We start from the raw sequence: 25,707 nt of genomic DNA on the forward strand, positions 1-25,707 counted from the left end.
GACACAAAATTCTTTCCTTGACGTTTAGAACAGGGAAATCAAGGTGGCTGGAGGAGTAGGGCTCAGATTGCAATTCAGCCGACCTCTGTCATAGCTTTGTTCTTTTCCTGTCTTCCCAGGGTCCCTTCCAGGTGCACCCTGGAGGGTTAAAACGGAAACACTGGTCCACTACATCCCCGTCACTAACTGATCCCAAAGGACAGCCCCAGACACACGTGCATTTCCAAGCTCAGCAGTGAATCGTCAAACGTCTTACGTGTCGGCGGACACCAGGTCGGGTCTGCCCACGGGGCTCATCAGGCCTTCCTTCCCCATGACCGAAGGAGCTGGGGGAGCGGGGAGGCCGTCGTTTTCCCGAAGCCACTAGCCACACCCGAGCCGCGCCAGCCACCTCCTTCCTGGGCTCCCAGAACCCTTCCCGGGGAGAAAGGGCTGCCTATCTGTTCCCTAGAGACCTGAGGATCAAAGCAGCCTGGCCTCAGTTCTCAGTCCCCCGTGGCGGCCAGGCCGAGGGCACTTACCATCGTTCTCGTAACTATGCCGCCTCCGCGACATGCTGCTGCTCGCCGGTGCGCAGCCGAGCTGAGCTGCAAGTCGCCTGCAACCCCAGAACCGTCGGGCCGCTGCCGGCCGGCCGGTGCGCGGTCAGCGGCGAGGCGCGCGGAGTGTCCGGCGCGCAAGCGCACTCGCTCACGACGCCTGCCGGAAGAGCAAGCGGAGAGGTACCAGGTGGGCTCCGCGGCGAAAAGCCGGCGTCTGCAGGTCCACGCGCGGCCGCCTCCTCTTGCCTTCCACTCTGGGGCCTTCCCGAGGGCGAGCTAAATTATCCCGGCTGGGGCGATCCCGCCTCAGCTTTGCACCGGCCCGGCGTTGTTTTCCCGGCGGCCTCTGCGCCGACGGCTTTAGAGACTTCCGGAGCGAGGTGACGTTTTCCCAGGGACTTTCTGCGCACGCGCGTGTCGGGGGCGTGGACTCGAGGGAGGGAAGCCGCGCCAAGTTGGTGAAGGGAGACCCAGGAAAGGCCTAAGACCGGCGGGTATGTGTTCTCACTCTCGCCGCCCGGCCGTAGCTGCCTCGGGAGACGTGGGCGGGCGGGAGAGCAAACCGCTCCCCAGCGGTAAGGAAGCCAGGCCGCCCGGCCGAGCCGGCTCCTGGTCGTCTTACCGCCCACTTCTCCCAGCTGACGGATGAGGACGGTGCAAATCGATCTGGTTCCAATTGTTCTTCTGTCACTTCGCACGTGTACAGTATGTGGGTGTCCTCTGCCCTGATGTCTTTGATGGGCACCAAACTGCCTTGCCCATGGCCTTGTCTGGCCGAAACTCTTCCTTCAGTCTTACTGGTTTCAGTAAAAGGTCGTTTCTGTCGTTTGCTTAATCCATGAATTAGGGAGGAGTCATTGGATCCTTCACTTCCTGTGTAACCCTTTATGCACAGACACTGCCCGCTGTACTTTGAGAGCAAGTCCGTTAATCAAACTTATTGACTACTATGCTTAAAACTTTTCACGGACTTTAAAAATAGGAATGTTTTATGTTTTTGTACCTGGGTGCGCAGGAGCCTATGGAGACCAGAAGAGGGCATCAGATCTCCTGGAATTGGAGTTTCAGACACTTGTGAGCTGCCATGTGGGTGCTTGGTGCTGATGGGGGGTGGTCGAAATCACGGGTCCTCTGCGAGAGCAGTAATCGTTCTTAACCACAGAGCCATCTTCCGGCCCTACTTTTTTCTTTTAAAAAAAAATATCTTTTATCTGTTCATTCATAAGTGTCAACAATCCATCTTCATCATATGCCCGCCAACTCTCCGGAAATTTTTATTGCAAACTCCAAACTAAGGTTTCTTGGGTTCTGTCCCCTTCGCTGTGTGCGAACCACTACGTTCTTCTGATAAGTCCAGCTTATCAGAATAATAATAATAAGTTGTTCATATTTTAGGAATCAAGGTTTATTGTTTCCTTTACGTGATGCTCTCTGCTCTGAAATAAACGTGGCTGACCATCAGGTGCCTACAGAGTTATTTCTCTGACTTTTCAACTCATGCTTCATTTCATTCAACAAGTACTTTGTTGTGTTAGGTAGCATTTGTCACCTTCTGTACACAAGGCAGTGTGTGGGCTACTGAATCTGCAGGTGAACAGAAGGAAGCCTCATCTCTTTGAGAGCTGAAGTCCTCTAAACAACCCTTTCAGGAATGACCACAGGCACTGTAGTCTGACATACAGGTTGGGTTCAGAGAGGCAGGCACAGATTGTCTGAGTAGATTGAGCCTTTGGAAAAGTCCTCCAAGAAGATAGTTAAGCATCAGAAATTCAGGCAAGAAATGCTGGGGCCTTGGACTGGGGTGCTGGTGAATGCAGTTCAAACCGGATTGCTGACTTTAAAAGGAGGGCGAAGCTTTGGGTCTGTTATGGTGGTGCAGTGTTCTAAATAGTAGAGGCAAGGGGAGTCTCAAATTCAAGATTACTAGGGGTTCAAAGCCAGTCTGTTCTACATAGCAAGACGTGGTCTCAGAAATAAATAATTTTAAAAATTAGGTGCTGGCAAGATGGCTCAGCAGGTAAGCAAGCATCTGCTGTTGAAGCCTGATGACATGAGTTTGGTCCTGGAGCCTGTGTAAGGAGAGAACTGATCCTGAACGTTGTCCCCTCTTCTCCACATCCATGTGTGGCAGTTGTCCCGGCACAAGTAGACACAAAGGAAATAAAATATAACTAAAAACAGTTCATTGGTTATAGTGTATCCATTTCAGTAAGGTTTGGCAGCAGTAGCAACTTTGAAATTTTGGCTCTGAGATTTGAGAACAAAAGAAACAAACTAGTGTTGGTTGATTTTGGATGTACATAGTACTGTCCTAGTCACCCTGTGTTTTTTACGTGGTTAGCTTCCTAATTCATGTTTCTTTGACATTCTATTGCCTCAGAAAGCCCTTCCTTCCCCTTTGTGTATAAAGAGACCTTTCACCTGCCTCCTTACTCTTCTTTTTTTCTTTAAAATATTAAATTTAAACCCTGACTTTTAAAAAAATCAATGTATTGGCTTATCTTTCCCACTAGGTTATGAACTTAAGAGGACAAACTTTTTCCTGTTGCATTTACTGCTCTTTTCCCAGTGCGTAGAAGGGAGCTTGGCCAAGAATAGTTGTCACAAAAATACTATTGAGTGAGCAAGTAAATGAATGGCAGCTTGGGGTATGCATCCACTGCTAATTCATATGATTGATTAGCTTCATGTTTGCTTCAACAAGTTCTCAAAGAGCTGAGCATTGCATTTTCTCTCTTATGTCTCAGAAGATACTCGACTGAAAGGAATCTGCCCCACTGATCAATCCAGATGCCTTCTTCCACTTCACCAGATGAAGAAGATAGCCTGCAGACCTGTGTTTTAAAGTTTGCTGATCTGGACTTAAAAGAATCAAATCTTATTAGCCCCAGCAGCAGTCTCAAAGCAGAGTTAGATGGCAATCTAAAGAAGAAATACTCATTTGCAAAGAAAAAGGTAAAATTGCTGTCAGTGTGTTCATGATCGTGTATATAAGGTTAGTTTCCTCACTGCTGTAGAAAGAAATCCAGGAGCTCAGAACTGTCGTGTAAGAAGGACAGGTATTAGGGCAGCTGGCATCTGGTGAGGCTGTTGCTGAATGCTGCTGCTGTCAGGGAAAGAGTTTGGTCTCATCTTGCTAGCTCAGTGCTTTAAAGAAAGGCCAGCCTCGCAGGATGCTGCAGGGCTACTGAGTATACTGTGACTAGGCTATAAAGAGGTGGTATTGATGCTCTTCATCAGCTATGTATCTTATTGTTGTTGAAACCATAGGCTGAAACCACCTTTTCTTAAAAGCAGGGAACCCGAGGCTCATTGTTAGGAAACTGGCTGGTTAAGGAAGTATAGCTGAGAGCTGACTTTCTGACCTTCAGCCTGTAGTTCTCTTAGCCTCTTTTTGTCTCTATGTCAGCGAAGAATAAATATCTCTCTAATTTCCCAGCTGCCACCTTCAGTCAGTCTTTTTTGTTATTGTTTTGTTTGTTTGTTTGTTTGTTTTGTTTTGTTTTTCGAGACAGGGTTTCTCTATAGCCTTGGAGCCTGTCCTAGAACTAGCTCTTGTAGACCAGGCTGGCCTCGAACTCACAGAGATCTGCCCACCTCTGCCTCCCGAGTGCTAGGATTAAAGGCGTGTGCCATCACTGCCTGGCTCTTCAATCAGTCTTATAATCAGACGTGTCTTCTTCCTGTCCTGACTGCCTGGTCCCAAGTAACCAACACAGAGGCTTAATATCACTTATAAATGCCTGGTCCGTAGCTCAGGCTTATTACTAGCTAAGTCTTAATAAATTAACCCATAATTCCTATCTATGTTTAGCCACATGGCTTGTTACCTTTTCTCAGTACATTCTCATCTTGCTTCTCTGCCTTTGCAGGCAACTCTCTGACTCCATCCTTCCTCTTCCCAGAATTCTCCCAGTCTGGATCTCTTCCTACCCAGCTACTGGCTAGTCAGTTTTTTATTAACAATGAGCATAATCCACAGCATAGTCTTATACAGATTTCCTTGAAAATGAAATTCAGAGGTTACGGAGGTCCTTTACCAGTATTATTTTGCAATAATTTCAAACTTAGAGAAATGTGAGCAGGATTTTATAAATAACGCCCATGCTGGCCTTGTCCAAAGGCTCTGTTGATACTCACCATTCACTCAATACAGGAGGCTCACCTGGTTCCACAGAAACTGAGCTGGTTACAGTGCCCACTCCCTGCGTTTGGTTGCCACACCTTAGTCCTTTCTTTTTGGCTCCACAGCCAATGCTGACCTTGAACTCATACCTGCATTTACAGTGACCTGAGTGCCGGGGCACAGGGTTACAGGCACATGACACCATGTCTCGCTTGGTCTTTAAACTAGAACACTAAATTTTTCTCTCAAGTCATAGCCATGACGTTCTTGAAAATTATAAATAAGAGTTGTTTTGTAGATAGATTCAGCTTGGCTTTGACTCACATTTCCTTCCATGAGATTTAGAGTTTGCTTTCTTTAGGAAGACTGTCCTGGAAGAAAAGCCGTGTTCATGTCGCACGTTCACCCAGGTGCTCCACAGTGCTGATGCTCCCTTACCAACTCTGTTCATTTCGGTCGGATAGTGGAGGGAACTGTCTGCTAGGTCTCCCATTTCATTTGCCAGTGGTTGGGAAGGAAACCACAGTGCTAACAGTGCCATCTCCTTTTCTTTTGGCCTGCCATGAAAGACCAACTCTAAGAAACGCTAAAAAAGCCCCACCCTGCAGACGGCAGACCCAGTCTACCCAAGGTGAGGAAGGTCCATGAGTGATGTGCTTCACCTCTGACACAGCCCCGTAGCCCACGTGGTCAGAGACGGGGAGGCAGGGAGAGAGAATTGACGCCATAGAGTTGTTCTCTGGCTTTCAAGTGTGCACCATGGCTTGTGCTCCTCCCCGCAATTATAAAGTTTAAATTTTTTTCAAAAGGAAAACAGATAACACATATAAACTAACAAGTCAGGAAAAGTAGGAAAAAATTCAGCCTTAGTACTAATTAAAAATACACAAATATAAAGTGGCATTTATCTTGCTTTTTAGCAGGGGAACAATATTTAAAATGTTGACAATAAAAAAATTAGATACCAGGCTGGAGAGATGACTCAGAGGTTAAGAGGACTGGCTGCTCTTCCAGAAGTCCTGAGTTCAATTCCCAGCAACCACATGGTGGCTCACAACCATCTGTAATGAGATCTGGCACCCTCCTCTGGCATGTGTGCAAACATGGAGGCAGAATGTTGTATACATAATAAACAAATAAATCTTTTAAAAAAAAATTAGATACCTATAAGACATAGGCCATTTATATGCTTTCTGGTTGAGAGCATACACTGACCCATGTATATAGTTTCAAACTTGGTCCTATTTGATCTACCCATTTTCCCTCTACACCTAAGTGGATAGGTGATGAAAGTGACATAGGTTCATGCTAGTTCTCGGTGCTTCCACCTACAGGTACTGGGAGCCTTTCAGTGTGTTTCAGTTGATAATTAGTTAAGAGGATTTTGTGTTAAATTTTATTTTTTTGCTTTTTTAAAATTTATTTTATGTATATGAATGTTATACCTACATGTATCTCTTTATGCCAGAAGAGAGCACTAGATCCCACTAGAGATGGTTGTGAGCCACCATGTAGTTCCTGGGAATTGAACTCAGGACCTCTGGAAGAGCAGCTGGTGCTCTTAACAACTGAACCATCTCTCCAGCCCCTTGTGTTGAATTTTTTAACAATGACCATAAATAATGTTTATGAAAACAATGTGATACTCAGCTGTAGTTGCCAGGAAGGAAGGAGATGCAAAGAGAAGTCAAGTCTCAACACTATTGCAGTTAGTTTCTGGGGCAGAGGGACAGCTAGACACCAATGCATTCCCTTCTGGTCTTTCCTAGTGTGCCTAAGGTGTCACTGGGGCTACACTGCATCAGCTGATTCTAGCCAGTGCTTTCAAGTAAAGTGTCAGGAACATTTTTCCATGAAAAGCTTCATACTAAACTTGAAAACTACTTAATGCCCATGGAAAGTAGTACTCCATAATTTATGATTTCCGTTTTTAAAGGAACACTGTCTGTTACTTGCAGTGCTTTACTGATATTTACCTGAAATTCAGCTCCATTCTTCAGAATAGTCCCTAAAATGGGTTAAAACATTTGAATATTTTGAGGTTCTTGATGTCTTTGTTAGATAATTGATAGTGTTCTAGAAAGAGGAATATATACTTCCTTCTGGTAGTATATTTTGCTATCTTTTATTTTTACCTATTGCAGAGTCAAGTCATCTTATAGAAGACTATATGTATAGGTAATAATTATGTAATAACTGTAATAGGAACTTTAATAGATACCCACAACTTTTACTATAGTAATATAATTATAAATAACTAATATATTACATGGTGTCAGTGTTATAGGGAAAAGTTAGAGAAGTTTAAAGAGATTTCAGCTTGTTCTCTATTAGGATAGTCAGAAAAAGTTCTCGTCAATAGATGAGATTTAAAGATGTACAGAATGACAAACCATACGGACACTGGAGGGAGAAGGGTCCAGTGCAAAGGCTGTAGGTAATACAGAAGCCTGCAGGCTGTGTTTGAGCAAAAGCCAAGAGGCTCAAACGGGATGGGGTAGGAGCAGGGGAAGGAACCAGGTTATTGGGAACTTCCTGGAGGATAGAAAGAGAGTCTCTGGGGAATTTTGAGCAGTGGAATATCATCTGGTCTAGTTTTTTTATTTGAATTTTTGTTTGTTGTTTCAAGACAGGGTTTTTCTGTGTAACCCTGGCCATCTTAGAACTTGGTCTGTGGACCAGACTGGCCTCAAACTCAGAGATCCATATGTCACCATGCCTGGCTTGATCTAGATTTTAAAAGAAGCATTTTGACTGAATGGAAAACAAGTGGTGATAGTATGGAAAGAGGGAGGCCAAGAAACTATTATAATAATCCAGGGAAGAGTGATGGTGAATGGGGTCAGTGGAATGGTAGCCAAGGGAGAAATGGTTAGATTTTTTGGTGTCTTTGGAAATAAGAGTTGATGGATTAGATGTAGGATGTGGAAGAAAAGACTTGAAAATGTTCTGTTAATGTTTTTTATTTATTTTTGGAGGTAGTCTTACTTTGTAACCTTGGCTGACCTAGAACTCAGACTGTCCTTGAACTCACAGAAATCTGTTTGCCTCTGCTGGTATTAAAGGTGTGCACCACCGTTTGTTTTTGTTACATATGTGTTGATACACTTGCTCCATGTTCTTCCTCATTAAGTCTTGTAGAAATTTCTAATGTATTAATTGTGGTAGCCAAGGCTCCAGTAACAAATGGCTTCATACCTATAACGGATAGAGCACATTAGGAATTTGGACTTGGGAGATGAGGTATCTTCAGTAACACACAGGTTGCAAGAATCCAGGCTAATGTTACCTCTGCAGGCCTCAACATATTTCCAAAGTTCCCACTCCAGTAAAGCTGGACAGAGAGAGAGAGAGAGAGAGAGAGAGAGAGAGAGAGAGAGAGAGAGAGAGAGAGAGAACACAGAGGAGCACACATGGAGGTTTTTATGGACCAGAAAAGGAGTTGTAACATGCCACTTCCATGAGGAAAGAGTTGTGCAGCTTTAATTGCAAAGTCTAGGAAATCCAGTTTCTCAGGAAGAAAGGAAAATGGATCTTGATGGATGAGCAGTAAGAAGTTGTTACTTTAGAACAGTCTTGCCAGTTTCCTGAGGGATACTTACCTTATTTAGGCTGCAGTTGCCTTAAGTGTATGCTTTAAAGAATGGGCATCTTTTCAATTAGATAAGATTTTGGTGACTTACAAAAGAAGAGTATTCCAGAGACTACGCTGAGCATAAACTAGGCTGGGGGCAGGGGTGTTCAAATAACACTAAGGAACAGTAAAGAAACTGGTTCATTTGAACCAAGATTGTAAAAGAGATAGAAAATGATGGGGCTGGAAGCAGGATGGGAAGCACTCGGGAGTCATTGTGTCTCTGTTCTCTATTAGACAAGGGCATAATTCTATTATGATGCTTAACATTTATGTAATCCTTTGATTTACTTTTTCCAAGTAGAAATTTGGCACCCCCAGGCTGAATAACTTCCTCACATTTGTTTTCAAAGGCAAGTAGCAGCAGAGCCAGTATTTACAACTAAGTGGAAACATTAAAATCGTAATTTTATAACCATCAAGTAGAGAAATAGCATTTTCTAATGTCAGAAGGGCCTCTGCAATGACCTTTGGAGTGTTTAAAAGTGATTCGACAGAGCAGCAGTTCTCCACTTGGGGCTGCATACCAAATACCCTGCATATCAGATATTTACAGTATGATTCATAACACTAGCAAAATTACAGTTATAAAGTAGCAATGTCATCATTTTATGGTTGGGGTTACCACAACGTGAGGAACTGTATTAAAGGGTCACAGCTTTAGGAAGGTTGAGAACCACTGTCTTAGAGGAACCAGAGGACCCTCCCATCTCAGAGACCAGTGTGGACAGGGACTCTGGAAGGTAGAGGCAGTAAGGTGTCCAGATTCAGAAGAAGAACATAGATGTTGAATGCACAGGTGTGGAAGGCCGGGATACGAAGCCATACCTTACCTTCCCAAAGTCAGTGTATGAGGTTGCTGGAAGCAATACAAGCCCATGTTCTTGCTCTTGGAATTCTTCATAGACTGGCAGGATGCCAAACTAGAACCTCCCTATCCCCACGAAAAGTAATATAAGAGATTGAGTGAAACTTTTGTTACCCCTAGACCTATTAAATAATGAATGATGTTATTTGAAATGTGAATTGCAGGCCTTTGCCCTTCTTGTCAAAACCAAACAAGTTCCAGCACCTTCTTACGAATTTAAAGGAAAGCGGTGGAGATGCTGTCAGCAGCTATTTGTGGACCAGACCAGCATCCACAGACATGTGGCGACACAGCATGCTGAGGAAGTTTACCAGCAGACTGCTTCTGTTCTGAAGCAGCTAACTGCAGCATTGCATGCTTCACAGAGTCTTACATCCACAGACAAGAAGAACCCTCCTAGTCAGGAAGTGTCTGCTTGGCTCCCTGATGTAAGTCGCTTTAGCCCTGATGAGCTGAGCAGGTAAGTTTTTCATTCTGTATTTTGGTTTGCTTTTAAAATATTTTCCAACCACAATGATATACTACAGTTAACCTACTAAAATGGATAAAATTAGAAAGACCAACAACGTTGGCAAATACGGGTGACATGGTGAAGCAACTAAAACGCCCAGTCACTGCTGGTGAGGGTAGAAATGGTCCCACCATTCTAGGAAAGAGTTTGGCAGGTTCTTTTTAAAATTTAGACATCTTCCCAGTGACCCACTCCTGGGTATATAACAAACAAAAATAAAAATATGTGCCCACCAAAGCCTAAACATGAATGTTTGTGGCGATTTTATTTGTAATAACAAAGTATTGGAAACAACCTATTATTTTGTCTGCTAACTAAAAATAAACTAGTTATATTTTAAAATGATAGGGACTTGAGAAGTGATTTACTGGGGAAATGCTTGCCCTGTAAAGATGAGGACCCATGTAAAGCCAGGCATGGTGGTGCTTATGGACAATCCTAGTGCTCCTACAGCAAAATGGAGGCAGGAACAGGATCACCAAAAGCTCACAGGCCAGCAAGCATTGGGTGCACGCAATAAAGAACAAGAGACTGTCTCAATCAAGGTGGAAGGTGAGGACTGACATCCAAAATTGTCCTCTGACTTCCACATACACACTACAACACCCATGTGCCTGCATTCACACATAAACACATTCATACCATATACACACAAAGATTAAAAAAAATAAAAATAATTTGAAATACGAATTGGAATGCAATTGAATTGGAATGCAGTTGAAATGGAAACAGTTGTAAATAGTGATAGCAGGAGCATGAAAGGATGAATACAATCATGTTAGAATATGGAGCACTGCCGCACGCCTTTAATCCCAGCACTGCAAGGCAGAGGCCGCCAGATCTCAGCCCAAGGCCAGCCTGATCTACAGAGTGAGTTCCAAGACACCAGGTCTGTCACATAGGAAAACAAAAAAAAGAAAAAAAGAACACTGTGCAGCAAGAGCCGTGGACAGTGGGTAACACAAGGCTGTGTGTGAATGGTTTGTCAAATCTTTATGCCGAGAGGCCAGAAGCCACACAGAAGAGTCTGTTTGTGGCTGCGTGAGTGGAGGGCAAAACCATTCTGTAATGATAGAAAGCTTCTTTCTGAGGGTTTGAATGGGAATGTATGCTTGAGTTTCATTGTAAGTTATCCTTTGATTTAAAATGTCTAAATAAATGGAGTAGGCAAGAATCAACAGATTTGTTTGGTCCATGTACTGATGAATTCAGAACTATACTTTCGGACAGATAAATCATTCATCAAGATGTTTGGGAAGGGCTTGGAGAGATGGCTCAGTGGTTAAGAGAACTGACTACTTTTCCACGGAGTGCAGTTTGATTCCCCGAATAAACCTGGTGGCTCACAACTGTCTTTAACTGAAGGGTATCTATCTGATGCCTTCTTCTGACTTCTGTGGGCTCTGTATGCATATGATACACAGACATACATGTAGGCAAAACATCTTATACATAAACATAGTAAATACATAAAATGTTTTTTAAAAGATTATTTGGAGAATGCATTATTCCACATGCTGAATTTTCAGAGTCCAAACTTTTCCTTTGCTTTGAGTTTTTTAAGTCTAGTTTAAAACTGTATTATACTCTTCTCTGGTCTCCTACAGTACTGATGTCTTCTTAGTGCTACTGTGTGAGCGTGCTGACAGAAAGGCTTGTCTTGTATGGCCAATACTAACATCTCTCAGCTGGGCAATGGTAGCGCATGGAAGGCAGAGGCAGGTGGATCTCTGTGAGTCAGACCAACCTGGTCTACAAAGCAAGTTCCAGGACAGCCAGAGCTGCTACACAGAGAAACTCTGTCTTGAACCACCCCACCTCCGCCTCCCCACACACACACAAAAAAAATTTTTTTTTAAATAACATGTCTTTTAGGTAAGTGGATTATATGAAAAAATGGAAGTCAAACTTTTTCATCACGAATCAATGGCCAGTCATCATGGCCAATCAAACCAGATGCTGCCTTCTGATTGATAAGTCACAGTGGACTCATTTCCAGCTTGCCATAAAGTGGGGTTAATAATATCTGTCTCTTGGGTGTGAGTGGTAAGTGAGGACAGTAAAGCAGATTTGCTTTCTGTAATGTAAGAAGTAAGTCCTATGGAGACACTCTCCTATGTAGAGAAAATATGAAAGAGAATATTAGGAGAATAATAAGAACACAGGTATGAGTTGTTCCATCTTTGTGTTCTCCCATTTCTGCATAGATTTATTGGGAACTGTGACCTCCTTGTGACACAGGTGCTCTTGCCCTCTGACTTTCTTTTTGTAGTGACCAGAGCAACGAGGATGGGGAGGTACTCCTGTATTACTGCTACTGTGATGTGGAGGACCCCCACTGGGTTTGTGCCTGGCAGACAGCTCTATGCCAGCACCTGCACCTCACAGGCAAGGTAAGCCCTGCTATACATGTGCCCTGCTGCATACATACACTGCACAGCCTTATCCTGTGCCCTTAACTCTGGACTGCAGGAGCTGTGCTTTTTGTGGTAGTTATTACTTCCCATTCTCAGAATAAGGGAAATCCTGCTTGGCATTCTAGTGAAGTATTAAACAGCTGTTAATTGTTATTTTATAGACCAGGAGTCAGTCAACTACACCTAAAGGGTCATATAGTAAATATTTTAGGCTTTGTTTTTTTTTAAAAAAACACCTCTACTCATTTGATGTGGAATTCCCTTCTTTATTTGTGTTGCTTTTATTGGTCAAGTGAATAAAGAATCTGCCTTGGCCTGTGATAGGGTAGAGTAGAGATAGATGGGAGTAGGGGAGAGGGAGGGTGACGTGACAATGACTAAACTGAATGCTGGGAGAAAGAAGGAGGAGTCAGGAAACACCATGTAGCCGCCAGAGAGAAATGATGGGAGCTGTCAGCTGGAACCTTGCCGGTAGACCACAACCCTCATGGTCAAATATAAAATAATGGAAATGGGTTAATTCTAGATGCAAGAGCTAGCTAGCAATACACTTAAGCTATTGGCCAAACAGTATTGCAAATAATAAAGTTTCTGTGTGATTATTTCGGAAGTCGTCTGAGCAGCCAGGAAATGAACAAGTTGCCTCCTACAACACTCATTACTGTTGTAGATTGAAAACATTCATGTGTGGTACTTAAAGGAGTAGATATGGCTGTGTTCTGATACATCTGTATGCTGACAGTTTGCTGATAGCTGAGACAGAGAGATGTTCTGTACTCAAAAGCCTCCACATGTAGGTTTGATTTCGAAGTATAGCATTGATTTTCCTAGAATCAGGTCTTTCAGCACCTCAGGTACTGGCATTTGTACCTCCTTCCCTTCTATGAGGCCTCTCCTCCTGGGCACACCTCACGCCCTCTCAGAGCGCTGCTCCAGTGCTGTTTCCTCAGAAGTACAATGGAAGCTGTCCTCACAACTCTCTGCCTGTGCGCCTGCTCAGAGACTATCACAGCCTGACAGTGGAACCTGTCTCACTCACAGCACAAGGCCTTATGGGGCCAGCAGCTTTATCTCAGTTGATGTAGTCTCAGTGCTGCTGCAAGCACATACCGGGTACTCTGTAAGGACTGGAGACTGTCGGATAAAGGGAAGACTGCATGTTCCTAGCATACCCACGAGTGTGTATGTGTGTATGTGTGTGTAAAGATGAGAGGAAGCATATTCCCAGATGGTAATATTCATCTCTGCATGAGAGGACAGCATTTATTTTTGCAAAATGCTGTTTGTGATCTATTCTCCATGTATATGTCTATTAAATAATTTTCAAAATTTAAGTCAGAAGGAAGTGAAGTAGAAACATTTTGAGGTTCTTCCACGCCCCAGGTATTAATAAACTGATTGGTCAGTGACATTTTCCACACCCGTGTTTGACAAGTACTGGTACTGCTCGCCGCATTCAGTTCCTCACCACACCCTGCCCTGCAATAATCCTCGACTCCATTTACTTCTCTTCTGCCACCCTAGACAAAGCTGCCACTCTGTCTTGTCTTGTCCACGTGGTAACTTGCAGACGAGCCTCGCCCCCCAGTCCCACCCTCCATTTAATCCACTCTCCACGCAACAGCCAGAATGGTCTTGTTAGAGCAGCTCCAGCAGCACCAGGTGGGCCAGGCCCTCCTTAACAGCCTAGCTACCATAGTGCTGGGCCTTTGGCCTTACCCACTCTCCACACTCCAGTCTGTCCTTCAGTTTCCTGGGACCCACCCAAATTTGTTTTGGTTGCCTTTTTTTTTTTTCCTAGGCAAATTGTCTTCAAGGCTCACTCCCACACCCACCCTGATTTGACTGTTGACACTTTCTCTGAAACCTTTCCTGACCTCCCATCTAAATTTATTTCCCCCATGTCTGCCAGGGGCACCTGTGATGCCCTCATAGCACTCGCCTATTTTAATTCTTTGCATCTTGACCTCCTTCCATCAAGGGTGGTGGGGAGGGTGTTACTTTTCAACAACTGTATCCCTAATTCCTAGCACATAATTTTGAAAACCGATAAGTATTTATGTTCTGAATATATATTACCATCTCTATTCAGTGAGCTTTCGCACCAAGAAGATAACTGTTCATACAAAATGTACATAAGCATGAAATCAAGTCTGATTTTGGTTTAAAGCTAGGTGTGGTGGTACATACTTGTAATTTCCTCACTTAGGAGACTGAGGCAGGAGGATTGCTGTAATTTCAAGAGGAGGCTAGGCTATATACAGAGAGAAAAAAGGGGGGCCCAGCCTGTGGCACCCTAGCAGTGAGTAATCCTGTCTTCCAGGTGGCAGCATCTTCCTGGATCTCAAATCCAAATGTCTAGACTTCAAAGACTTGGCCAGTCTAGGGAGATATTTAGTGTCCTAGGATTTGACAATATTGATAGGCAAGGAAAAGGAGGACCTAAATGCTCCTTGCTGTATATCATATGACCTCAAGAAATTTGAGAATGAGCTGTAGATAGGGCTCAACAGTTAAGAGCACTTACTGCTCTTCCGATGAACATGGGTTCAATTCTCAGACCCCACATGGTCTATAACTGGAGTTCCAGGGGAGCTTATGCCCTTTTCTGACTTTCACGGACTCCTGCACACACTTGTACAAATACATACATGCAGTCAAATACACATATACATAAAATGAATGCATTAATTAATAAAATTTGAAGGAGTACATTTGACAAATGATAAGATTTGAATCCTACAAGAGTTGAGTCATGGTTTGACAAGTTACCAGTTCTTTGCCCTTGAGCAAGTTACTTGATTTCTCTGCAGCTGTAGCTGCCATTTTCTTGTCTGTGGACTGGAGAACCCCATCTGCCCCTTGAGATTATAATGTTCCACAATGCCAACTATTGCTTGTCTCTGTTTCTTACTTACAAGGCCTTTCTCTAAAAGAGCATCTTTGAGCACTTGGGAGGCAGAGGCAGGAGGATCTCTGTGAGTTCGAGACCAGCCTGGTCTACAAGAGCTAGTTCCAGGACAGGCTCCAAAGCTACAGAGAAACCCTGTCTCGAAAAACCAAAAAAAAAAAAAAGAGCATCTTTGAAACTTGTTGGGAATCTAGATATTACAAATGAGTTTAGAGATGACTCCGTCCAAGGCAGTAGATGTGCATGGCATGCATTTGGTTTCTGAGATTAAAATGAAATAGGAAAGAACTTGCCCGCCAACCCAGAAACAGCCACGTAAAACTATGCATTCATCAATACCTCGATTGACTGTTTTCAGATGGATTTCTCGACTTTGCTGGCTCACAGCTTTTTTTTTTTTTTTTTTTTTTTGTAGTCTCCTGTTAGTTGGTGTTAGGTGCGGTAGCCTGTAGAACAGAGATTGCTGTGCACTCTGCTTCCCTGCCTCATACCCAGAGCAGGCTCCCTTGGACTGCAGTCCTCTTTGGTTTTTTGTTTGTTTATTTTTCAAGAAAGAGTTTTTCTATGTAGCCCTGGCTGTCCTGGAACTCACTCTGTAGACCAGGCTGTCTTCAAACTCAGAGATCCTCCTGCCTCTGCTTCCCGTGTGCTGGGATCAAAGGTGTGTTCTAGCACACCCAGCTGTAGCTCTCTTTCTCAGAGAGTCAGTGGTAATCAGGCTACTTCTCTGGGTAGTTATTACCAGTCAGCATTGGCTTGTAGCATGGCCTAGAGTGAGACGACAACTCTCTTGTCTTTTCCGGACCCTGAATGAGCATAGAACTTTCCCCTTTGGCTGTATTCATGTGTGAATAGTGGCAACAGTTCTGGACTCTTCGGAGACCATATGATGCCCCGCTGGCATTGTCTAGCACCTTGCTCTCGAGATGGGTGACTCCTTATAAAGCTGCTTCATCTGTAAACTCACCTGCAGGATTTTACCAGGACACTCAGCCCAGGCCTCCAAGCATGCCCTAGCCCAAGCTCTCATGTTCCCTTCCCAGTAAAGTGTTTCAAAGAGATTTTCAGATTAGAGAAGCCAGAGAGCCCCAGATGTGGGTACACATGCATTTACTCAGGGGACACTGAGCCCACCATGTGACAGGCATCGATACAGACACAGTGAGCAAGACATAACTTGAATTCCATCCGAGAGGTTTGGGGTGGTGGCTTTCCTTCAGCCTCCATGCAGAGATGACCTGCATATTCCGCTGTTAGATAAGTTTCCTCTTTAGAATTTTTTTTTTTTAATTCACTTTTGGCATTCTTGTACCTATGCAAGTAGCATGGAGACATCAAAGTTGAAGCTTCTTGGGCCACCTGTGAGGAAGTGGTGGAACTCATCTTCTACCCTAGCCTCTAGGAGCTCTTCTCCAGCCTGGGTTTAGGTTTCTCTCAGAATCCCCTTTGGCCACTGGGCAGTTGGAGCTCTGGAGCAAACAGGCTTTCCAGAGTTCTCAGTCCTGTTTTCTTGTTTGGTACATGTGAACTGAATTCCTCAACTGACCAGTGGGCCACACTGCTTCAGAGGGAGGGGCACACGTGCTCTGTCTTGTAATACTGTGGTGGCCACAGCAGGGCCTCTACTCTTCCTGTTAAGCTCACTGACATGAAAGTGACCTTTAGTCGGTCCTGGGAAGATAACCAAGCTAAGACTGTACCCTTCTCCCACCGTCTGTGTCTCAGATTCGGATCGCTACTGAAGGAATCAACGGAACTGTTGGAGGAAGTAAAGTGGCCACCAGACTCTACGTGGAGGTCATGCTTTCTTGCCCGTTGTTTAAGGATTACCTGTGTGAGGAAGATTTTAAGGTAAGAGAAAAAGAAAGTGAACTAAAGCTAGAGCAGTCTGCTTTCGAGGGCCATTGAAGGGTGCATACAGAGCCGGACAAATGCCTTCCTTTCCCTTTGAGTTCCAAGCCAGTGCAGTAAAACAAGTGTGCTTGTCACTGTTTCCGTCTAGTGACTGTGTCACCTCGGATCAGTCAGTACCCTTCCTAGACCCTAGTCTCCCTTCCTAGAAGGATGTTACAGTTAAACAAGCTGTTTTTACTGCAGAGACTGTTTTTGCAGATCTCTGTGTGGTACTGATGTGGGAGTCCCCTCTGTATGCTGTGATTAACATTAATGAATAAAGAAACTGCCTTGGCCTGTTATAGAGCAGAACGTAGTTAGGCAGAGGGGACTATGGTTTTAGGAAACCTGAAAAGAAAGTTGACACCACATGAGAAGAAAGTTGTGGTTCTTTCGGCAAAGGTGCTATGTCTAAGAACTTTATGCTTCATCACAGTAAGTGGTAAGCTGGCGAGAGCACCTCACTAATTCTTATGCTGATCACAGCAAGACACTAGCTGTCATTGCTCCAGAGCAAAAGCTACCTGCTGTGTGATCACATGTGAATGGCTCAGTGGTGCCAAGTTACATGTACATAGCCATACAAACACAATGTTCCTGCATGTGGAAATGTCACAGTAAGCATTTATTAACGTTGAATCATCTGGAACATTCTGGACCATAGCTTTATCTCCATTGACAGTTCCTTTTTTCTCCTAATTTGAGGTTTAAAACTTCAACTATCACACTATTAAAACAGACCATAATTCTTATATTTGGCACTTGTCTTTGGCTGGCAGTGGGAGAAGTAAACTCTGTCTTATTTCTCCTTGGCTAGAGCAGCAAAGGAGGAGCTCACTGCTTCCCAGAATTGCGAGTCGGTGTGTTTGAAGAGATCGTGCCTATGGGGATCAGTCCCAGCCAGGTCTCCTACAAGAACCCTGGTATGCTTATGTTTTAAAGAACTGTGCTTTCTGTCATAGACAAACTAGAAAGACACTGACCAGCAGAAACTGTAGTCAGTCTTCTATTTAAAATAGCCGTAGGGTGGCTAACTCTGCCTGTCCAGGACTTAAACAGGCGTCTGTGATGCTTATGGTAACTAAAGGCTCACCTTTAGACCCACCAGCACATTTTTTTTGGTGATAGTTTGGCAAGAAGTTATTTCCTCTTTCCAGAGAGAGCAATTTGAAAGCCGTGTGGTTATTACCTACAAATAGTTCATCAGCAAAAAGAGCACATGGGCTTTTACCCTGGTAAGCAAATAGCTTTCAGAACCAAAGCATTGTTCTCGAACATTCGACCCCTGCTTCCCTGTGCTTGCTATAGATTACTAAAAGACGTTTGTGTGGTGGGGATTTTTGGTTTTGTTTTACTTTTACCATGAAAATTTCCAAACATAACCAGAGTAGGGGAAATAATAGAATGAACTTCCATATGCTCACTCAGCAGCCTCAGCAGCTACACATCCATGGCAAACTTCCTCTGACTCCTTCCCTTTCTCTCATCCCAGGTCACTTTAAAGAGAACCTCCGTGCCATGTTATTTCACTCATAAATGCTTCAGCAGATAACTAAAAGATTAACAGTTAAGTTTTACTAGTAACCATTTCTAAAACATTTTAGCAGTAATTACTTAATGAATATCTTGTCAGTGAATCCCAGTTGTGTCATGATTCTTAAGTTTCTATTAGGATTAAATAAGAGGAGCTAAGATGGGTCACTGGGTAAAGCACTTGTCACTCAAGAGTGGGGACCTAAGCTCTGGTCCCCAGAACCCATGTAAAGTTGGTCCAGTGATGCACATCTGCAATCCCAGTCTCCTGCTGTGAGATGGGAAGCAGACACAGACTCTGAGGCTCAGGCCAGCCGGCACACAGGAGTCCCTTACAAACAAGATGGAAGGAGAACACTGATGCCTGAACTTGTCCTCTGACCTCCTCACAAACAGAAAACAGATTGAAGTAAGATCTCTTCAACAGCAAAACAATGTCTCTAAGTTTATATATTCAGCTCTACAGATTGGCCTTCAAAGGTCTTAGTCACTTGTTTTGTAAAGTTTCTCAGAATCTGGATAGTGTTAACTGTATCCCATGGGGTAGTCCTTAGCTGGCTGTATCTCCTGGAGATACACTCATATATGTGTGTGAGTGTGTGCATGGGCTTGCAGGCTGCAATGAGCATGTAGAAGTCATAAGATAAGTCATGAGACTGGAGGCAAGTTCCTTTACCTGAGCCATCTTGCTTACCCTGCAGGTTGATTTTGAAGGCACCCACCCTTATGTCTGTAGAGTTCTTCAGTCTTGGAATAGTACTAACTCTATCCCAATAGGGTGGTCCTCTGCTCACTTATCTCCCTAGATTGCTATTTAAAGTGAGAGCTGTGCTGTTTTGTAGAAATATGGGAGCCCTATTACATTAGTTTTCAGCTTCTAGTGTAAGTAGAAATAGGTGAAATGAGCTAACAGAATGTGTCCAGTGCATGTCAATATGTACTGAATAGAAAACTATTAGTGAGTTTCTTTACTTTTTTCGTACTAAGTCCCTGAGATGCAGTGTGTATGTCATACTTACGGTCACTTTCCTCAGAGTACACTCAGGTAGCTGTCAGCCACATTGATTAGTGACATCTGTGCTTGACAGCTCTGTGTCAGAGCCTTGATCATCAGGCTTAGTCCCTTTCTTTCCTTCTACTCACATGACTGCTTCCTAGGTAGTATTGCTTTCTCTCAAAGTACAAAGGGCCGTCTGCCTCTCAGGTATTCATTTTTAATAGATAAATATCAAAAAGAAGGCCAATAGTTAAGTTAAAGGGAAATGGGGTAAGATACAAGCATCTTAGAAATAGGCTCATGCATGAAGAGATAGGACCCAGGTAGGGATGCTTCTGTTTGGTGTCCCCATCTTAGCAGGAGGCAGTATGATAGCAGCTCTCCTTGGTGTGGCAGAACACTGCTTGGGAGCTGAGGGGAGACTGGCCTGGGCTGCCTTCAGCTCAAGCAGGTGGTTTAAAGGGACCTCTTGTCAACATGTCCATCTGGGTCGCTGTCTGTCTGAACCCTCTCTGCCAGAAGAGCAGCAATAGTAACAGCAGAAGCAGGGAACACATTTGGCTCCCGAAACTCCCTGCCGGGAGAAGGCAAAGAGAATTTCCATGATTCTCATCACAGTTTTGAACCTCATTTTTGACATCATTGTTTTGGGACCCATGCAATTATGTGATGCTACCTGAGTAGCATCAGACCTGGTTACATTCTATAATTTTAGCTTTGAGAGTTAGAAAACGAGACTGTGCTCTCCAGGTTTGGAGAGTTATGGAGCGGTTGTTGGGATTCATGCCCAATAGAGTCAGGATCCCAATGCTCACAATTGGTAAGATGCTGGGATTTCTGTCCTGAGGGTCTGGAGACAAAGCTCACAGACTACAGTCCTTTCTCTCAGTCCCTCATACTTTAATACCCTTCTCCATCCTTGTCTCTCCTGATGTATGGCTTCTCTTTTCCTCTCACTTCCTTTCCCATGTGTGGTGTCAGCTCCGCTCACCCTTTTCCCTTTTGCGTGTACACAAATTTAGATACATTCTTCTTACCCTATTATCAAACACACGCAAGCTCAAACTTTCCATAACATCATGCTCTCAACTACCTTAGTCTAAGCTGAGGTTCTAGCCTTGAATTTGGGGTCAACTTTGTTACTTGACAGTTTGTAGACAGTAGTGAATCCTGAATGTATTGAATCCCCTTTGTGGACATTGACAGTAGGACACTGTTCATTTCCTGACTCATTAGTGACCACAATGGCACATAGCAGAACAGCACTCCAAATAAATCCCCAAACATGTGGTTTAAGAAAACTGTATTTCTTATTTCTGAACTGTTAGAGCTCTGTAGTCTCAGGTTAGAGCAAGGAAATGACGATGCCTGGGACTGGGACATTTTATCCTGATGGTCAGATAGTGTCATCTGTTTCCATGGTAATGGATGGAAGGAGGGTTAGGTGGGAAGAAGCTGAGTCAGCGCTTCAGTCAGGTCAGGACAGTTGTGATTAGATTTCCCTGTTGTTTTAATGTAATTGTTTGGCTTGATTTTAGGAATCCATTTATCCCCTGGTGAATTTCATAAAGAAATAGAAAAGTTTTTATCGCAGGCAAATCAGGAACAGGGTGATACTATCCTACTGGACTGCAGAAACTTCTATGAAAGCAAAATAGTAAGTAAGAGCCAGAACTGAGTGGCATGAAAGGGTGGGTGTGCCTTGCACAGCACAGTGTATGTCCCTGTGGGACCTTTAGCCACATCAGTTTCCTTCCTGTACCAGCAGCATCAGGGAGAACGTAAATCCCAAACTCCTAGTCTGTTGAGAAAGTCTAAGTCTGTTAAAGAAATCTTGGCATATAAAGTGATTTTGTTTACCATGAACCTCCCGTTGGCATGTGCTACTGACCTTGTAAAAGCTGCCACTATAACCTAGCCCATTCCCCTGAGGGATCTGTAAGAAGGGGACCCACAGCCCCAGTCCTGTGTCTCCTTCCAGATCTTGAGATTAAAGGGTAAGAGTGTGGGATGCAAACTTTGGGTAGCAAATGCTTGTTGCTGTTGCAAAGATGGAGGTTGTTATACAGAAAGAACTGAGTTCCCAGCGGGTACATTTTTCTAATCATTTCCTTCTGTCCCTATGTTGTAGGGACGATTCCAGGGCTGCTTAGCACCAGACATCAGGAAATTCAGTTACTTCCCTAGCTACGTTGACAAAAACCTTGACATTTTCAGGCAGAAGAGGGTGCTGATGTACTGCACTGGGGGCATCCGCTGCGAGCGGGGTTCTGCATACCTCAGAGCCAAGGTGAGCCTCTGCAGGCCCAGCACACGGGTGAGCCAGCTCCACCATCACCAGCCTGTGTGGAGCCTCCCACCCTCACTCCCACCCCTTCACCCCCTGCTCAGCCCCTCCTCCCCTAGCCGGCTGAAGGATTTACTTTCCTGGCGCAGCTCCAGCATGGGGTTTGTAAGTCTAAACCCGAGCTTCTTAAGTCTCAGCACTTAGTGGTCTTGAAGATTCATTAAGTACAGAAGAGCCAGCTTAGCTGAGTGGCTCCCCTTTCCTAAACTGTGTGCCTGATCCCAAGAGGAGCAAATTCAGTAACATTGCATGTCCCAACAGATGCCCTCCTATATTTAGTGGTAGCAAAAATAGTTAGGCTTCCCAGGATCTTAGAAGGTGAAGGGCCCAACTGCTGTCATCACCCATCTCCCCAGAAGGCAAGGTCTGGCCAGGTGGTTCTTTGACCCTTTGGTCAGCATTTTCCACACTCTCGGGAGGCCACCGGGAGCCCCTGACTGATGGGCACAGGCAGTGTGGCTGCACTGCTTGGGCACTCACCACCATGGAGCTGCTTCTAAGTCTCTTTGCTTCTTTCAACATCTTGATATTTTTTTGTCTATATCCAGGGAGTGTGTAAGGAAGTGTTTCAGCTCAAGGGTGGCATCCACAAATACCTGGAAGAGTTTCCTGATGGGTTTTACAAAGGGAAGCTGTTTGTTTTTGATGAGCGGTTTGCCCTGGCCTACAACAGTTCTGTGGTATCAGGTAAGTCAGCCCAGGTCCAGAGCCTACATTGTGTCAGGTCAGAATCATTCACCATTCTACACCCGCTGCTTGGGGAAGGCTGCCAGGACTGCTACCTGAACATGACATGGAGAAGTGGAGGTCACTGTGCCACCCCTTTGTTTCCCAGCAGCTGGAGATGCAGGAATTAAACAGGCATCAGATAGTCCTGGCCATGCTATATACTGAGTAGGCAAGTCCTTTAAAGTGCAGGCAGTGGACAGGTTGTGCCAGACGTCCTAGGTCTTTGTCGCCATAGAATTCGTAATATTGCTACATCCTTCTGCTGCTGCCGCTGCCATAGGGAACTCAGCAGGGCGTCATACTCACCGCAGTCTCCCACTGGACATAGTCAGACCTCCCACTAACTCTTTGTTTAATGTTACAGGTAACTCAGCTCTTACTGTAGCACACAGTCTGGAAACTATTTTGCTATCTCTTACTTCTATACGATTGATTTCCTTTGTAATGCTGTGCATTTGGTTTTATTCATTTGAAATTATTTCTCATAGACAAGGTCCATAGTCATTACCAGGCTGCCAAGTAAACCCAGGGCAGAAGAGTTAAGAATTAGATGGCGTGGACACAAGTGCACACTTGAGGGCTTGTTTGGAGGCCCTAAGGAGAGCACAGCAGCTGGCCAGAGACTTGTCCTCTTTCGTATGGGGAAAGTCATCCTCATCAGCTGAGCTGCAGCATGAGCAGGGGCACATGGAGCCATGAGGGAGGACGGGGACACCTGCTTAGGCAGCCAGATCAGCCAGATCAACCCTGGCAATCCGTGGGGTGACAGATGCCGCAGTCAGATGCCCTCGTGTCCCCAAGTGCGCATTTGAGGGAAGGTGAGAACGGAAGAGCAGGAGCAGGCCGTGCGGTGGCTGCTGCACTGGTTATAGTGGGCCCGCAGTGCTGGGCCCACACAGCAGGGAGGAGGAGAGGCAGTCCTCCAGAAGGAGAGTTGCCCTGAATACTGCAGTTCAGTAGTGTCTGGATGACAAGTCCTAGGCAGACAACCTTCATTGCTGCTACAGTTTCTAGAACACTTGTGAACACAGGCCTCTTAGATGTAAGATTTAAGTTCATCTTCTCTCCTTCCTTTCTGGTCTTTGTAAAAAAAATTACATTTACTTATGTGCTCATGTACATTCTACAACACACATGTGGAGGTCAGAGGACAACTTACAGGAATTGGTTCTCTCCTTCCACCATGTAGATCATGGGGATGGAACTCAGGCCATCATTCTTGGTAGTAATTGTTTTATCCACTGAGCCATCTTACCTGTCTACCTTTCTAATCTCTTTACTCATTATGGTGGTCTAATATTTGTCTTATTTTAAACCTCAAATAATAAGTAGAAAGCAAATGAGGGATTTTATAGAAGAAATACCTGCAGGACTTGAATATCTGCATGTGACTTTGAATGTAAGAAAAAGCCCAAAGGTAGCATAGCCAAGCAAGGGGAGCTGTGGTATTTTGGAAGATAAGCTGGCCAGGAGACACAGGCTGAAAAGGAAAATAAGGTGCAGTTGGGGAGTCGGGTGGTAGCCTGGGGTGGAGAGCTGTGCATTCTACAAGGTGGATGAGATGTGGGGTCATTTGAATTCAGGTGTGCGGTCCCCCTGGGCAGGGAGGTTATATCAGGGAGAGCCTGTGTAACGTGGGTAATAAGCCATTTTCAGAAGTGCTCATGAGAAAGAGATGAACCTGTTTTCTGGATGGGAAAAAAGACAGTGGATGGGTGAAGACGAGTCAGAACAGTTTCCAGAAGCCTCTCCACACCAACCCCTCCCCCAGCAGAGGCTTTTCTCTTTCCTAGAAGATAGGAGTGCTATTTCCTTTTGAACTGTTTGTTTCTATTCTGAGACAGGGCCTCACTGTGCATGTAGCCCAGGCCAGCCTTGAACTTGCAATCTTCCTGTCTCAGCCTCCCAAGTTCTGAGGTGATAGTTGCTGCCACCCTGCTTGACTTGGAAACATTCCCTTGGACCAAAGAGTAGTGAACTTAGGGTTGTATCTGGGAACTGGATAAGTTCCCTGTGTGTGAGAGACAGAGAGACAGAGAGGGGGTGTGTGGAGAGGCAGTGGAGCGGGGAAAGAATAATAAGACTCTTTCTTCCCTAGAATGTTCATACTGTGGAGCCCCGTGGGACCAATATAAACTCTGTTCTACTCCCCAATGCCGCCAGCTCGTTTTAACCTGTTCTGCCTGTCAAGGACAAGGATTCACAGCCTGTTGCATCATGTGTCAAGACAAAGGGGGCAAACAGGCGTCGGGCCCTGCCCAGGACAGTTTTAAAGAAGAATGTGAGTGTACAGCCCGGAGACCACGCATCCCACAGGAGCAGCCTGCATGACGCCCTGTGAGCCTGCAGCCAGGGCCTGACGCTGGTGAAGCTGTGTGGCATCTTCAGCATCCCCTAAGCTTCACAGTGCAGGCTTCAGTGTCCATGCGTAGATTGTCAAGGTTGTAGAAACAAATTGGGAACTTTCATGTGGTCAGATGGCCACAAGCAAAGGGGACAGGGAGTCTAGTGTTAGCTACCTAACCTGCTTATTTTGATTCGGAATATGCTAGAGCCTGGAAAAGAGATGAACCGTGTGGGATCCCAAGGACGTTGAGGGGAAGAGCCTTAGCTCGGCTGCGCCATGTCTTCTCTGCCATGCAGCCGGGTAGTAGACATTGCTCTTGTCAGCAAACCTTTTTGCCTTGGCAGCAAAAGCATAGAAGCTGAGCCCTGGGTGTGGACTCTTAAACCAGGTCAGCTGCAACCTTCCACTGCGTCAGTCTCTTCACTAACTGCCCGAAGAGATCTGTAATCTGTAGCGTTGGCCACTTCCTGCTTTGAAGACTTTACTGAATCAACCTGACCCATTCCTTTACATATGATCATGGCACTACTGAGTAGTTGGCCAGAGACCACATGGCTTTCAGAGTCTAAAGTATTTGCACTCTGTCCCTTCATAGAAAACACCAGCTCCCAGTTCACGCTGACAGCTCATCTGACAGAGGCAGTCTTAAAGAAGTAGCCTACATTTTTATTGATTTGGTTTCTTTGAAAGATGTCCCCCTAACAGCCCTGCATTATCCAGCATCCCCTCTTAGCTTCTGAGTGTTCTCCTTGGGCATCAGGATGAGCAGCAGCAGCAGCGTGCTTTAAGACATTTGGGACACAAGATGCTTGCTTAGTGAGGTCCTTCAGCATGGCAGCTCTCTAGCCTTCT

At 44.8% G+C, this 25,707-nt stretch overlaps 3 protein-coding genes across 4 annotated transcripts in view; 1 reads left to right on the top strand and 2 right to left on the bottom strand.

Annotated features, from left to right (window-relative positions):
- Ncbp1 (nuclear cap binding protein subunit 1) overlaps positions 1–1,342 on the bottom strand; it is a 38,889-nt gene extending 37,547 nt beyond the window's left edge. Inside the window, exon 1 of the mRNA XM_057790349.1 lies at positions 522–1,342. Coding sequence (XP_057646332.1) covers positions 522–555 — 34 coding nt within the window. The 5' untranslated portion in view covers positions 556–1,342. The remainder of the gene's footprint in view (positions 1–521) is intronic.
- On the top strand, positions 952–25,625 carry Tstd2 (thiosulfate sulfurtransferase like domain containing 2). Of its 2 annotated transcripts, none has more exons than XM_057790352.1 (10): positions 952–1,036; positions 3,290–3,497; positions 9,335–9,630; positions 11,954–12,074; positions 16,735–16,860; positions 17,720–17,825; positions 20,971–21,089; positions 21,564–21,722; positions 22,328–22,466; positions 24,607–25,625. In XM_057790352.1, the coding sequence occupies exons 2-10, from the start codon at positions 3,333–3,335 to the stop codon at positions 24,837–24,839; spliced, it is 1,464 nt and encodes a 487-aa protein (XP_057646335.1). In that variant the 5' UTR covers positions 952–1,036; positions 3,290–3,332; the 3' UTR covers positions 24,840–25,625. The 2 variants fall into 2 exon arrangements, with proteins under 2 accessions (XP_057646335.1, XP_057646334.1); XM_057790351.1 differs by having other exon boundaries at positions 973–1,036; positions 3,293–3,497.
- The window catches only part of Tmod1 (tropomodulin 1), an 82,929-nt gene continuing 73,958 nt past the window's right edge, over positions 16,737–25,707 (bottom strand). Inside the window, exon 10 of the mRNA XM_057790354.1 lies at positions 16,737–16,839. Within this exon, the coding sequence (XP_057646337.1) occupies positions 16,829–16,839 (11 nt within the window). The 3' untranslated portion in view covers positions 16,737–16,828. The remainder of the gene's footprint in view (positions 16,840–25,707) is intronic.

Source organism: Chionomys nivalis, chromosome 16 (assembly GCF_950005125.1).
Source record: "Chionomys nivalis chromosome 16, mChiNiv1.1, whole genome shotgun sequence".
Classification (NCBI taxonomy): domain Eukaryota; kingdom Metazoa; phylum Chordata; class Mammalia; order Rodentia; family Cricetidae; genus Chionomys; species Chionomys nivalis.

What these genes read in the sequence shown, in the direction of transcription:
- Tstd2 (XM_057790352.1), top strand. Translation starts at nt 3,333, where the DNA reads ATGCCTTCTTCCACTTCACCAGATGAAGAAGATAGCCTGCAGACCTGT. An exon ending in ACTCATTTGCAAAGAAAAAG is followed by an intron (nt 3,498 to 9,334) that starts GTAAAATTGCTG and finishes TGTGAATTGCAG; the next exon opens with GCCTTTGCCCTTCTTGTCAA. An exon ending in CAACAGTTCTGTGGTATCAG is followed by an intron (nt 22,467 to 24,606) that starts GTAAGTCAGCCC and finishes TTTCTTCCCTAG; the next exon opens with AATGTTCATACTGTGGAGCC.